Below are 12,000 nucleotides of genomic sequence, written 5' to 3'. Positions count from 1 at the left end.
CTGTGTGTGTGTCTGTGCGTGTGTGTCTGTGTGTCTGTGCTGTGTGTGTGCCTGTGTGTGCGTGAGTCTGTGCGCGTGTGTGTCTGTGCCTGTGTGTGTGTCTGTGCGTGTGTGTCTGTGTGTCTGTGCTGTGTGTGTGCCTGTGTGTGCGTGAGTCTGTGCGCGTGTGTGTCTGTGCCTGTGTGTGTGTCTGTGCGTGTGTGTCTGTGTGTCTGTGCTGTGTGTGTGCCTGTGTGTGCGTGAGTCTGTGCGCGTGTGTGTCTGTGCCTGTGTGTGTGTCTGTGCGTGTGTGTCTGTGTGTCTGTGCTGTGTGTGTGCCTGTGTGTGCGTGAGTCTGTGCGCGTGTGTGTCTGTGCCTGTGTGTGTGTCTGTGCGTGTGTGTCTGTGTGTGTGCGTGCGTGTGTCTGTGCGTGTGTGTGTGTCTGTGCGCGTGTGTGTCTGTGTGTGTGTGTGCCCGTGTGTGTGTGTGGAGCGGGGGAGGAGGATATGGGCACCTGAAGGCATTTCCCTTCCAGTTGATGGACAGTCTGTTATTCTTGGCAGCCTCAGCAATGCAGTGATCTTTGCCCCAGGGTTTTCCATCATGTGCACATTTCTGTATTACAGTATAACTGAAATATGTTGCAGCAAGTCTCAAACTAATGCTTTGCAGCTCAAACCCAGGGCAAGAAGCACCTTCAGTTTGGCACAATATCAGTTTTACTGAAAGCGGAGCAATAATGCAGAGGGAAGGCTAATGTGTCCAACAGCTGAAGAAGCAGCATCTGTTCTGGGAGGGACATTAAGGGTGTGTCTGTCCTGGATTCAGTGTAGAGGGAACTTCTCTCTGTACCTAGCCCCTCTAATAGTATACCTGAAAAATCAGAATCTACTCAAGTAGAGTGAGCGTGGCTCCATGACAGGAAACATTCTGTGTGACAAACCTATTCAAGTTTTTTTGAGGAGGTCACAAGCAGAGTAGATGGAGGGGAACCAGCAGATGTGTTGCATTTGGATTTTCAGAAGGTGTTTGACAACGCATCTCACAAAAGGTTAAGTTATGAGACAAGTACCCATGTTGTTGGAGATAGTAGTACATTAGCATTGATAGAGAATTAACAGGAAACAGTGAGTGCGGAAAAGGGGTTATTTTTCAGATTGATGACCTGTACCTAGTGGGGTCCCACAGGGATCAATGCTGGGACCACAACAGTTTACAATATACATTAACGTCTTGCAGGAAGGAAGTGAAGGTACTGTGGCCAAATTTGCAGATGATATAAAAATTGTTGGAACGGCAGGTTGTGAGATGGGTACGAAAAGTTTGCAAAGAAATATTGACAGGTTACCTAAGTGGGAAAAATGTTGGTAAATCAACTACTGCAACTTGGGAAAATGTGAAGATGTTCACTTTGGAAGGGAGAACAAAAGAACAGTATTATTTAAATGGAGAATAACTTCAGAAAGCTGCAACACAAAGGGACTTGGGGAGATTTGTGCATGGAACACAGGAAGCTAGCACACGGGGGCTGCAGGGAATCAGGAAGGGCAATGGAACGTTGGTCCTTATTTCAAGGGGATTCTAATATAAGAGTGGAGAAGTCTTACTGCAATCATACAAGCTGCTGCTGAGTCAAAGACTGTGGCGCTGGAAAAGTACAGCTGGTCAGGTAGCATCTGAGGAGCAGGAGAATTTACGTTTCAGGCGTAATGGTGATGGAAGGGCTTATGCCTAAAATGGCAACTCTCCTGCTCCTCGGATGCTGCCTGACCTGCTGTGCTTTTCCAGCACCACACTCTCCACTCTGATCTCCAGCATTTGCAGTCCTCACTTTCTCCAAGATGCTGGTGAGACCACTTTTGGAGCATAGTGAGCAGCTTTAGACCCTTATTTAAGGAAAACTATAATTTCTTTGAGTGCAGTTCAGAGAATGTTCACTGGGATGATCCCTGAGATGGAAGGAGTCTTTTATGAGCAAAGGTTAAACAGGTTGGGACTCTGCTCCCTGGAGTTTAAAAGAATGCGAGGTGACCTCACTGAAACATACAGTGAGGTTTGACAGGGTCAATGCTGAAAGAAAGTTTCCCCTCATCAGACAGTCTAGGACCAGAGGGCAGAGTTTCAGAATAAAGGGGCACCTTGAAATGGGAAAGAAGGAGGAATTTCTTCTCTCTGAGGATTGAGTGACTTTGGAACTCCTTGCCCCAGAGAGCTGTGGGGGCAGTGCCCCTGGATATATTTAAGGATGAGAGAAAGGGTGTAGGTTTGCTCGCTGAGCTGTAGGTTTGATATCCAGACGTTTCATTACCTGGCTAGGTAACATCATCAGTGGCGACCTCCAAGTGAAGCGAAGCTGTTGTCTCCTGCTTTCTATTTATATGTTTGTCCTGGATGGGGTTCCTGGGGTTTGTGGTGATGTCATTTCCTGTTCGTTTTCTGAGGGGTTGATAGATGGTATCTAGATCTATGTGTTTGTTTATGGCATTGTGGTGGAGGGCCAGGCCTCTAGGAATTCTCTGGCATGTCTTTGCTTAGCCTGTCCCAGGATAGATGTGTTGTCCCAGTCAAAATGGTGGATTTTTTTCATCCGTGTGTAGGACTACGAGGGAGAGAGAGTCGTGTCTTATTGTGGCTAGCTGGTGTTCGTGTATCCTGGTGGATAACTTTCTTCCTGTTTGTCCTATGTCGGCCTGGCCCTCCACCACAACACCATAAACAAACACATAGATCTAGATACCATCTATCAACCCCTCAGAAAACGAACAGGAAATGACATCACCGCAAACCCCAGGAACCCCATCCAGGACAAACATATAAATAGAAAGTAGGAGACAACAGCTTCGCTTCACTTGGAAGTCGCCACTGATGATGTTACCTAGCCAGGTAATGAAACGTCTGGATATCAAACCTACAGCTCAGCGAGCAAACCTACACCCTAAACTTCAACCTGAGCTACAAATCTTCACAAACCTTGCAAGGATGAGATAGATTCTTGATCAATCGGAGAATCGAGGGGAAAGGGCAGGAAAGTGGATGTTAGGAATGTCGGATCAGCCCCGATCCTATTGAATGGCAGAGCAGGCTCAAGGGGCCGAATGGCCTCCTCCTGTTCCTGTTTCCTAGGGTCTAGCCCAGCGTGCAAAGTGTCAGTAACAGTTGACAAATAATACATCCTCTGGCTTTGAGAAGTATGAATTCATGAAGCCATGTTTTCCCAGTTTCCAGCAATACCCATGTGGTGTTATCGAGTGGCAGCGTGAGCGATGAGAAATGGTACTGATGACAGTCAGTGTATTCTTGCCACCGTCAGCACTGAGCTGTGAATCCTGGAATGGCCATGTGCTTCTGCCTACCCCCCTCCTCAGCAGCAGGGTTCACTCTCACTGACCCCCAGAGGCAGCTCATAGAATCAGACAGCAGAGGAGAGTCCCTTTGGCCCAGTGAGTCTGCACCAACAAAGACTGGGTGTTGCTGGAAAAGCACAGCAGGTCAAGCAGCATCCGAGGAGCAGGAAAAACAACGTTTCGAGCAAAAGCCCTTCCTGATGATCTAAACTCTGGTTTCCAGCATCTGCAGTCCTCACTTTTGCCTACCAACAAAGACTGCTATAGTCCTACTTCCCAGCTCTTGGTCCACTGTTTTGTTATGTTGTGACATGTCAAGTGATCATCCACATACATTGTTAAAGGGTGGTGTTCCCTATCTCAACCTGTATCCTCCCAGGCACCAAACACCTTAGAAAATGGTCAGTTTCAACCCCAACAAAAAGCAAATGAGAATCAGCAACTTGAACAACTCCGTCCACTGAACCACAGCAAACAGGGCAGCAAATCTCTCAACAAATCCAATACAATCAGCGAATAAGACTAAAGCTCCAAGCTCAGTAACATCGAGACTTCACCACAAGACTCAAGAATTCATCTCACAATCAACCCAGTTTTCAATCTTTCACTGACAGTAAAATGTCTCTTTGCAAAGATTGTTATGATATTGGGAATTACAAACAAAACCGCCTTTTACCAGGATCAGAAAATAACACAGGAAGGAGCCATTCAACCCATCTTTCCTGTACTGACTCTGACAAGCGTATCCAATCAGTCTCGCTTTACCCAATCTGTTTGCACCAGAGCCCTGCACTGTTCTTGCTTTTCAAGAATTTACCTTTTCTTTCCATTTTGTAAGTTACCTTTGAATCTGCTCACACTATCCTTTCTGGTCACTATCCTTCTTGTTAAAAATATCAAGTTTTAAATACCTTTACAAAGACGTATGTACACGGTCTTTATCGCAGAGTGTTTCATTCTCTCTCGTGTCTTCACAAAAATAAAACTGCTCTCACCACAACCCAGACACGAGATCTAAAGAGGACAGCCTGATGCACCGTGACCCAACATAGTAATAGTCCCTCCCCCAGATCCACGGTGATGAGGGATATTCCCGATTTCAGTTTCAGCTTCCTCAATCAGGCAACCAGTTGGTAGAAACTGAGATGTATAAAGTGAGATGAAAGTATATCTGTGCAACAAAATCTCAAATCAGACACGATGGTCAGCATTCGGCAAAGTAGGCAATTTTTAAAAAATCCAACTTCCCCCATTCTCAAAAATCACTGGGAAAAATATATAGCCTCAAAAGAGGAACTTAAGGAATCTCCCCATTATAAAGGAATGTCCCTAATCAAACATGAACAAGTGGCTGAAGATGTAGCTATTAGGGTGAGGGAAGCATCCTAAATGGTCTCGAGACTAAACATAGCGTTGCGCTAAATTTAAAACTGCCCCTTGACCAAATGTCTCTGCTTCTTCCATAAGCCAGTACAGACTCCCCTATCCTCAACGGTCTGAGCTTGAGCATGAGGTTGGACAAGCTAGGGCTTTTGTCTTAAGAGAACAGGAGACTGAGGGGGAATGTTATAGAGGTGTATAAGATCATGAGAGGCATGAGTAGGGTGAATGCACTCAGTCTTTTTCCCAGGGTTGGGGAACCGGTGTCTTGAGGGCATCAGTTTAAGGTTAGAGGGGAAAGAATAAAAGGGAACCCAAGGGGCAACCTTTTTACACAGAGGGTGGTACGCATATGGAATGAGCTGCCGGGGAAGTGGTTGAGGCAGGTACATTAACAATATTTAAAAGGCAGTTGGAAAGGATTAAAAAGAGATGGGCCAAATGCAGGGAAATGGGGTTAGTGTGGATCCGTTTGGGCTAAAGGGCTGTAGGATTCTATGACTCTCTATCCTGGGATGTTCCCATCCTTTCTCAATGTTTTAGAAAAACTGGAAGCTGGACTGGAGAAATTCCAACAGGGAATTGGGAAAGGCATGTAGATAGCTAGATAGCAATAGCCTCATTGAAAGACCAGGCAGTGGAAGGGGAGGTTTCTTGCTGAATGGGGTAAATTTAGAGTCAACCTTTTGAGCAGAGTATGAAAGTTAGCAGATCAATGACAGAAGATAATTTAACTTTGACAATGGTGAATGTGGAGATAGGTTAAGACAGCAAACTCAAATGGGATTTTGCTCGATTATTTAGCAGAGCTGATGACTAACAAGGAAGGGCACAAGTAATATTTTACTGTGTTTGAGACCAAAATGGCCTTTTCCAATCTTGTGCACCCCTCACCTTTCCCTGTGACCCTGAAGCATCAGGACAAGACCTCTGTCTAACCCTCATGACTCATCGTTCAGCTTTGATTCGTTGCCGTTCCCAGTTTGATCATTCACAGACCCAGCAGCTCAGGTAGGAGGATGTTAAACACTAAATGTTTTTAATCCTTAAAAAAAACCCCAAGAGTCTACGATTCTTGTTAACGAGAGTCAAAACTGTGATAAATCAGAGTAATATACAATTCAAAGAATAGCAAGCCCAGCTTCTGATCTGAAGTGAAAGCTAATATTGAGGCTAGGCACTTGCTCACGATTCAAGTTCACTGCAGAGAGAGTGAAGGAGCTTCCATCTATACAGAGCACTATCACATCCTCACAGTGTCCCCGTGCACTTCAGCAGTAATGGAGTAGTTCCAAAGTGCAGATGGCGTTTAAACAGAGAAAGAGGGCAGTCAATCTTTGCCGACAAAATCCCATAAACAATAGATGAGATAAATGACAACGATTGTATTAGGCACTTTGGCTTGGGGGAGGCGAGGAAGGGAGTGGATCAGGAGGCCAGAAACCGAGTAAATCCTGAGACATAAACCTGTTAGGATGGGGCATGCTGTAAAGAAAAATAATCACTGCAAACTGAAAGCAGCAATACCTTCCTAATTAATGATCTGATCACCTCTATCTTTGCTGGTTCATACCAATCTGTTTATATCCCCCTAACTTCCAATCCCAATCCCAGGGAGATACTTTTCCTGTGTTGTTCTGAATCAGTTAATCCATCACAGCAGGAGCTGGATGGCTGTTTCACAGATTCACCATTCTGAGGACACGTTTCATTCGCTCCTAATCTCTACCTTTGTTTGAACTGATTTTCATTCATTTCCTCCCTCTCTGCAATGATAGCTTCAGATAGAAACTGAGAAATAGCAACACAGGGGGAAGAGGGAATGTGAGACAATTCAACACCAACTCCACACGGTAAGAGGTGATATCTCCATCAATCCTGCCTCCAGTAACCCGCATTCTTTGGTGTCTGGCTAGGATGGGGAGTGGTGAGGGTAAAAGGTAGTTCATTTGGAAAAGTTAAAAATCACACAACACCAGGTTATAGTCCAACAGGTTTAAATGGAAGCACACTAGCTTCAGATGATGAAGGAGCGTCGCTCCGAAAGCTAGTGTGCTTCCAATTAAACCTGTTGGACTATAACCTGGTGTTGTGTGATTTTTAACTTAGCACACCCCAGTCCAACACTGGCATCTCCGAATCATTTGGAAAAGACTTGAGGAACTAGGAACCAAAATGCCCATTTACTCAAAGCCTTATCAAGCTATCAACAGATCTCAAAGACATCAGATCTACAGATTACTTTATGAAGAACTTAGGGGGAACTTTCTAAAGAGTCTCAAGTCAGGAATTTGGTGTAACTGAGAATTCAGTGCACAGGGAGACAGTGGGGTTCCGAATGATGTGTGTTTAATGGCTGCAACCAATTACACATGGAATCATGTTTTTTGTCTCTAAACTCAAACAGTAACTTGTTGTCACTTTACTCAATCAATAAGATTACAGAGACACGGCACCACAGATGATGACTGCAGTGGGTGGGAGTTTCTGGAGAGCACTGGGATTCCAGGCAACTATATGAGTGGCTCGAGCAACTTATTACTGAGCTGGAACCTGAGCTGTGCACATTGCGTGGCATCAGGGAAGAGGAGAGTTGTCAGACACTTTGATCCAGGAGGCAGTCACATGACTTAGTGAAGCAGAGAGTTGGTCAATGGTCAAGGACTGCAGCATGTGACCTCGAGACAGGCAGGTGGAGCAGGGAGTGGTAAGGAACCTCAATGCTTGACCATGACCAACTAACTCTTGTGTGCATGAGAACAAGGATTGTAAGACATTGCATGGGGTGGAGGTGGGGTTTGAAAAGGGCTCTGGTAATGGTAGGAGACAAGTCCATTGAGGGGGTAGGCACTGTTCTCTAAAGCCATAATCAGGAACTTTAAAGGCTGTGTTTCCTGTGTCGCCTAGTGCCAGGGTTAAAGACATCATCGCCTGTCTGGATATGTTCATCACGGGGCTAGGAAAGTCTTCAGCTGCTGTGAATCACACAGGAACTGATGACCCAGGCAGAACAAGGAACCCTGAGAAGATTTGAGGGTTCAGGTTTAAACTAAACACTGAATCTCAAAGGCAATAATCTCTGGGTTGTTACCTGAGCCACATAGATAATCATTAGCATCAGCAAGGCCTCAGGTCTCCCCTGACAGTGCCGCACTCCTGTAGTAAGCATTCTGCTGTTGGCCGAAATGATGGGGTTTGAAGCCACAACGTTCTGATTCAGGGTCTAGTGAGTCACCATTGAGTGAGTCAGAGCTGACAAACTCTCCAATAGCAGCACAGACAAAACTTGAGGGAAGCAATTGGCTTGAAATGTTGGTGCACAGTAGCTCTCTTTGTACATGAAAGTGCAGCGATAGCTTATAAAAAGATCTGCGTGGGTGGGGTTATGACATAGAAATAGAGATGGACAGAGTTTCTAATCTCACTTTCCCCCCTCACCTTCCCCTTCCGTTGCCTTTATTTATTCACACATGGGACAGGAACATCACTGGCTGGTCCAACATTTACTGTAGGCAAGGCCCGACTTGACCTTCCAACTTTCTTCTACAGCATTAACCCCAGCACTTTTCCACCTCTCTTCACTCCCAAAGAGTAATCTTGGACTCAAAACTCTGTTCCTCTCTCTCTACAGTTGCTGCCACACCTGCTATGTTTCTCTAGCACTTTCTGTTTTTATTTCAGATTTCCAGAAAGCACATTACTTTGGCTTTGGTACAGATAATTAGTAAAAACAACTAAGCAACCTTCACTATGTGGGTGGTACAGTGGCTCAGTGGTTAGCACTGCTGCCTCACAGCACCAGGGACCCAGGTTCAATTCCAGCCTCAGGCGACTGTGTGGAGTTTGCACATTCTCCCCGTGTCTGCGTGGGTTTCCTCTGGGTGCTCCGGTTTCCTCCCACAGTCCAAAGATGTGCAGGTCAGGTGAATTGGTCATGCTAAATTACCCATAGTGTTCGGTGCATTAGTCAGGGTAAATATAAGGTAGGGGAATGGGTCTGATGGGTAACTCTTTGAAGGGTTGGTGTCGACTTGTTGGGCTGAAGGGCCTGTTTCCACACTGTAGGGAATCTAGTCTTTTATAGTTACTAGGCCCTCGTTGAGTATGTTACACCAATTCTGCCTTTGAAGGAAACTCAGAAAAAACCGTAAATTAAGAAAGTAGGGTGATTATAATTAGACACACCACACACCAGAGGGTTTACAAATGGTGCTAATTACACTAATCAGCGGGGACACTGATGTGACCTACTCTGATGATTCCTCATGACGGAGAGGCACTGGTGGATGCGCTGATGAATCATGTACTTGTTCAGGTAGATGTGAGAGATCTTGTGCTGAGACTGGAGGGACATCATTCTCCAGAATATCAAGAAAGAACAGTAACACACAAAACACATTCACTCAATGTCCAACTGAGGTCCCTCCAATCAGATTATGTATCCGTCAGAAGAGCAAGGGAGGGAGAGGTGGAAATGAGGATTGGGAAACAGAAAACACTGAGGGGAGGAACATGGTAAGAGGAGGGTCAAGGAAGGGATTGGGGAAATAGGAGTCGAGAGTGTGGTGCTGGAAAAGCACAGCCGGTCAGGTAGCGTCCGAGGAGCAGGAGAGTTGACGTTTTGGGCATAAGGCCTTCATCAGGAATGAGGACATTAGGAGACATGGTGGGTGTGGGGAAGCAGAGGGGGAGGGGGTCAGAATCCATTGGGATGGGGCCAGTGCAGAAGGATTAAATAGAAGGAGGACTGGAGGGTGACACCAACAGAGAGACGATGGCCCTGAAAACAAAAACAGACTGCATTTTTATAGCATCTTGCATAATACAAGACTTTCCAAAGGGTATTGCAGCCAATGAGGAACTGCTGAAGTGTCATCACTGGGGTAATGTATCAAACGAAACAGCACGCTCCCACAAACTGCAATTAGATCAGATATTTTATTGATTGAGTGATGAATATTGGGCAGGAGAATTCTCCCATTCTTCTTTACATTGAAACCTGGGATCGTTGATGTCCACCTGAGAGGCTGACAGGACAGACTGGGCCTCGGTTCAACTTCTCAACCAGACATTGGCACCTCCAACAGTACCGTATTCCCTCAGCACTGACCCTCCAACAGTACCGTATTCCCTCAGCACTGACCCTCCAACAGTACCGTATTCCCTCAGCACTGACCCTCAGACAGTACCGTATTCCCTCAGCACTGACCCTCCAACAGTACCGTATTCCCTCAGCACTGACCCTCCAACAGTACCGTATTCCCTCAGCACTGACCCTCCAACAGTACCGTATTCCCTCAGCACTGACCCTCCAACAGTACCGTATTCCCTCAGCACTGACCCTCCAACAGTACCGTATTCCCTCAGCACTGACCCTCCAACAGTACCGTATTCCCTCAGCACTGACCCTCCAACAGTACCGTATTCCCTCAGCACTGACCCTCCAACAGTACCGTATTCCCTCAGCACTGACCCTCCAACAGTACCGTATTCCCTCAGCACTGACCCTCCAACAGTCCCTCCGACAGTGCGGCACTCCCTCAGCACTGACCCTCCAAAAGTGCGGCACTCCCTCAGCACTGACTCTCCGACAGTGTGGCACTCCCTCAGGACTGACCCTCGGACAGTGTGGCAGTCCCTCAGGACTGACCCTCCGACAGTGTGGCACTCCCTCAGTATGGCACTGGAGATTTGGTCAGCCTAGAACTTTGCAGTAAAGTGTCTGCAATGGGGATCAAAGCTGATATGTAAGGATGTGAAGGTCTGAAAGGGTTAATACTGAGGATTGTCTTAAGCACAATCTACTGAGGTGATATCAGATGGACACGTGGACAGAGCAGTGAGACCCACATGCAGCTCGTCCTGCTGGTCTCAGTAACAACACCAGTAACATCAGCCTCACCTGTAACTAGTTAACATGCAATAAACTACAGACCGTTAACTACCAGAGACTTGACCGGCAAGTCAATTCCTTGATCACACTGGAGCGAGCAGGCCATGAGGTTTCCTACACAGAGAATAGAGTCAGCTATCCTTCGCCCAGGTCAAAGCAATGACTGCAGATGCTGGAAACCAGATTCTGGATTAGTGGTGCTGGAAGAGCACAGCAATTCAGGCAGCATCCAAGGAGCTTCAAAATCAAAATGGATGCTGCCTGAACTGCTGTGCTCTTCCAGCACCACTCTAATCCAGAATCTGGTTTCCAGCATCTGCAGTCATTGATTTTAACTCGTTGATTTTAACCCTACTGCGAATCCTCTTGCAAGGATGCCTGCCTTGAAGAAGTTTTCCTCCTCTTTCTACAAGAGTCTCAGGGAGTCCCTCTCCCACTGCAACTCCCAGGTCATTTGATTTCGAAGCTCCTTGGATGCTGCCTGAACTGCTGTGCTCTTCCAGCACCACTAATCCAATACCCTTCGCCCATGGACAGGTACAGTCTCTGTCTAACCACATGTCCAACAAGAGAATCCACACCATTGGACCTTTCTGTTGGATGAGATGATAATTCTGAAAGGGTTCATGTTGAAGACTTCACAGAATGACCCAGTCACAATGTTTTATGGTGCAGAAGGCCATTCAGCCCATCCTGCCTGCACTGGTTCTATTCCCTCGTGCCAATCTCCTGCCATTCCCCGTGCCTCTGCACCCCATTTCTATCTGAACAACCATCCAATGCCTTTTTCGAAGGCCTCAATTGAAACTGCCTCCACCACATTTCCAAGCAACGTATTCCACACCTCACGGCGTGAGAAAGTTCTCCTCACGTTACCCTGACTTCTTTTGCAGATCCCCCTCGTCTTGTTTGTTGTATGAGCGGGAGCAGCTTCTCCCACCTAAAGGGGCCTACCCAATCTGAGGATGTCTTACAGCCTCATGGATGGATGGAGCCTCATGGATGGATGGAGCCTCATGGATGGATGGGTAAAGAGCTCTCTCACTGGAGGTTGTGATGGTGTCAGCTGTACCATTGCTGCATACTGATAGTCTGAGTAATTATGACCAACCAGGTAATGCCACAGAATCACTGAAGTGTTTCAGTGCAGGAGGAGGCCATTTGGTCTCTCGTGCCTGCACCAATTCAGTAAATGTAATTTGTGCCTGTTGGGATAGTGCAATAAATGCCATCTTGTTGTTCAGATGAGTGATCAACAATGTTGGGCGGCACGGTGGCACAGTGGTTAGCACTGCTGCCCCACAGCGCCAGAGACCCGGGTTCAATTCCCGCCTCAGGCGACTGACTGTGTGGAGTTTGCACGTTCTCCCCGTGTCTGCGTGGGTTTCCTCCGGGTGCTCCGG

The 12,000-nt window shown here is 46.7% G+C and overlaps 1 protein-coding gene across 4 annotated transcripts in view; it reads right to left on the bottom strand.

Moving 5' to 3' along the window:
* The window catches only part of srgap2 (SLIT-ROBO Rho GTPase activating protein 2), a 244,264-nt gene that overhangs the window by 123,720 nt on the left and 108,544 nt on the right, over nt 1-12,000 (bottom strand). The window contains exon 1 of one of the 4 annotated variants that reach the window (XM_043716324.1): nt 4,236-4,296. The exons of the other annotated variants lie outside the window; for them this stretch is intronic. Within the exon in view, the coding sequence (XP_043572259.1) occupies nt 4,236-4,281 (46 nt within the window). The 5' untranslated portion in view covers nt 4,282-4,296. Of the gene's footprint in view, nt 1-4,235; nt 4,297-12,000 lie in introns of those variants that run through there. 4 annotated transcript variants of the gene reach the window in all.

This window comes from Chiloscyllium plagiosum, chromosome 26 (assembly GCF_004010195.1).
Source record: "Chiloscyllium plagiosum isolate BGI_BamShark_2017 chromosome 26, ASM401019v2, whole genome shotgun sequence".
In the NCBI taxonomy this organism is placed as follows: Eukaryota; Metazoa; Chordata; class Chondrichthyes; order Orectolobiformes; family Hemiscylliidae; genus Chiloscyllium; species Chiloscyllium plagiosum.
This window is presented reverse-complemented; position numbering and strand designations above follow the sequence as displayed.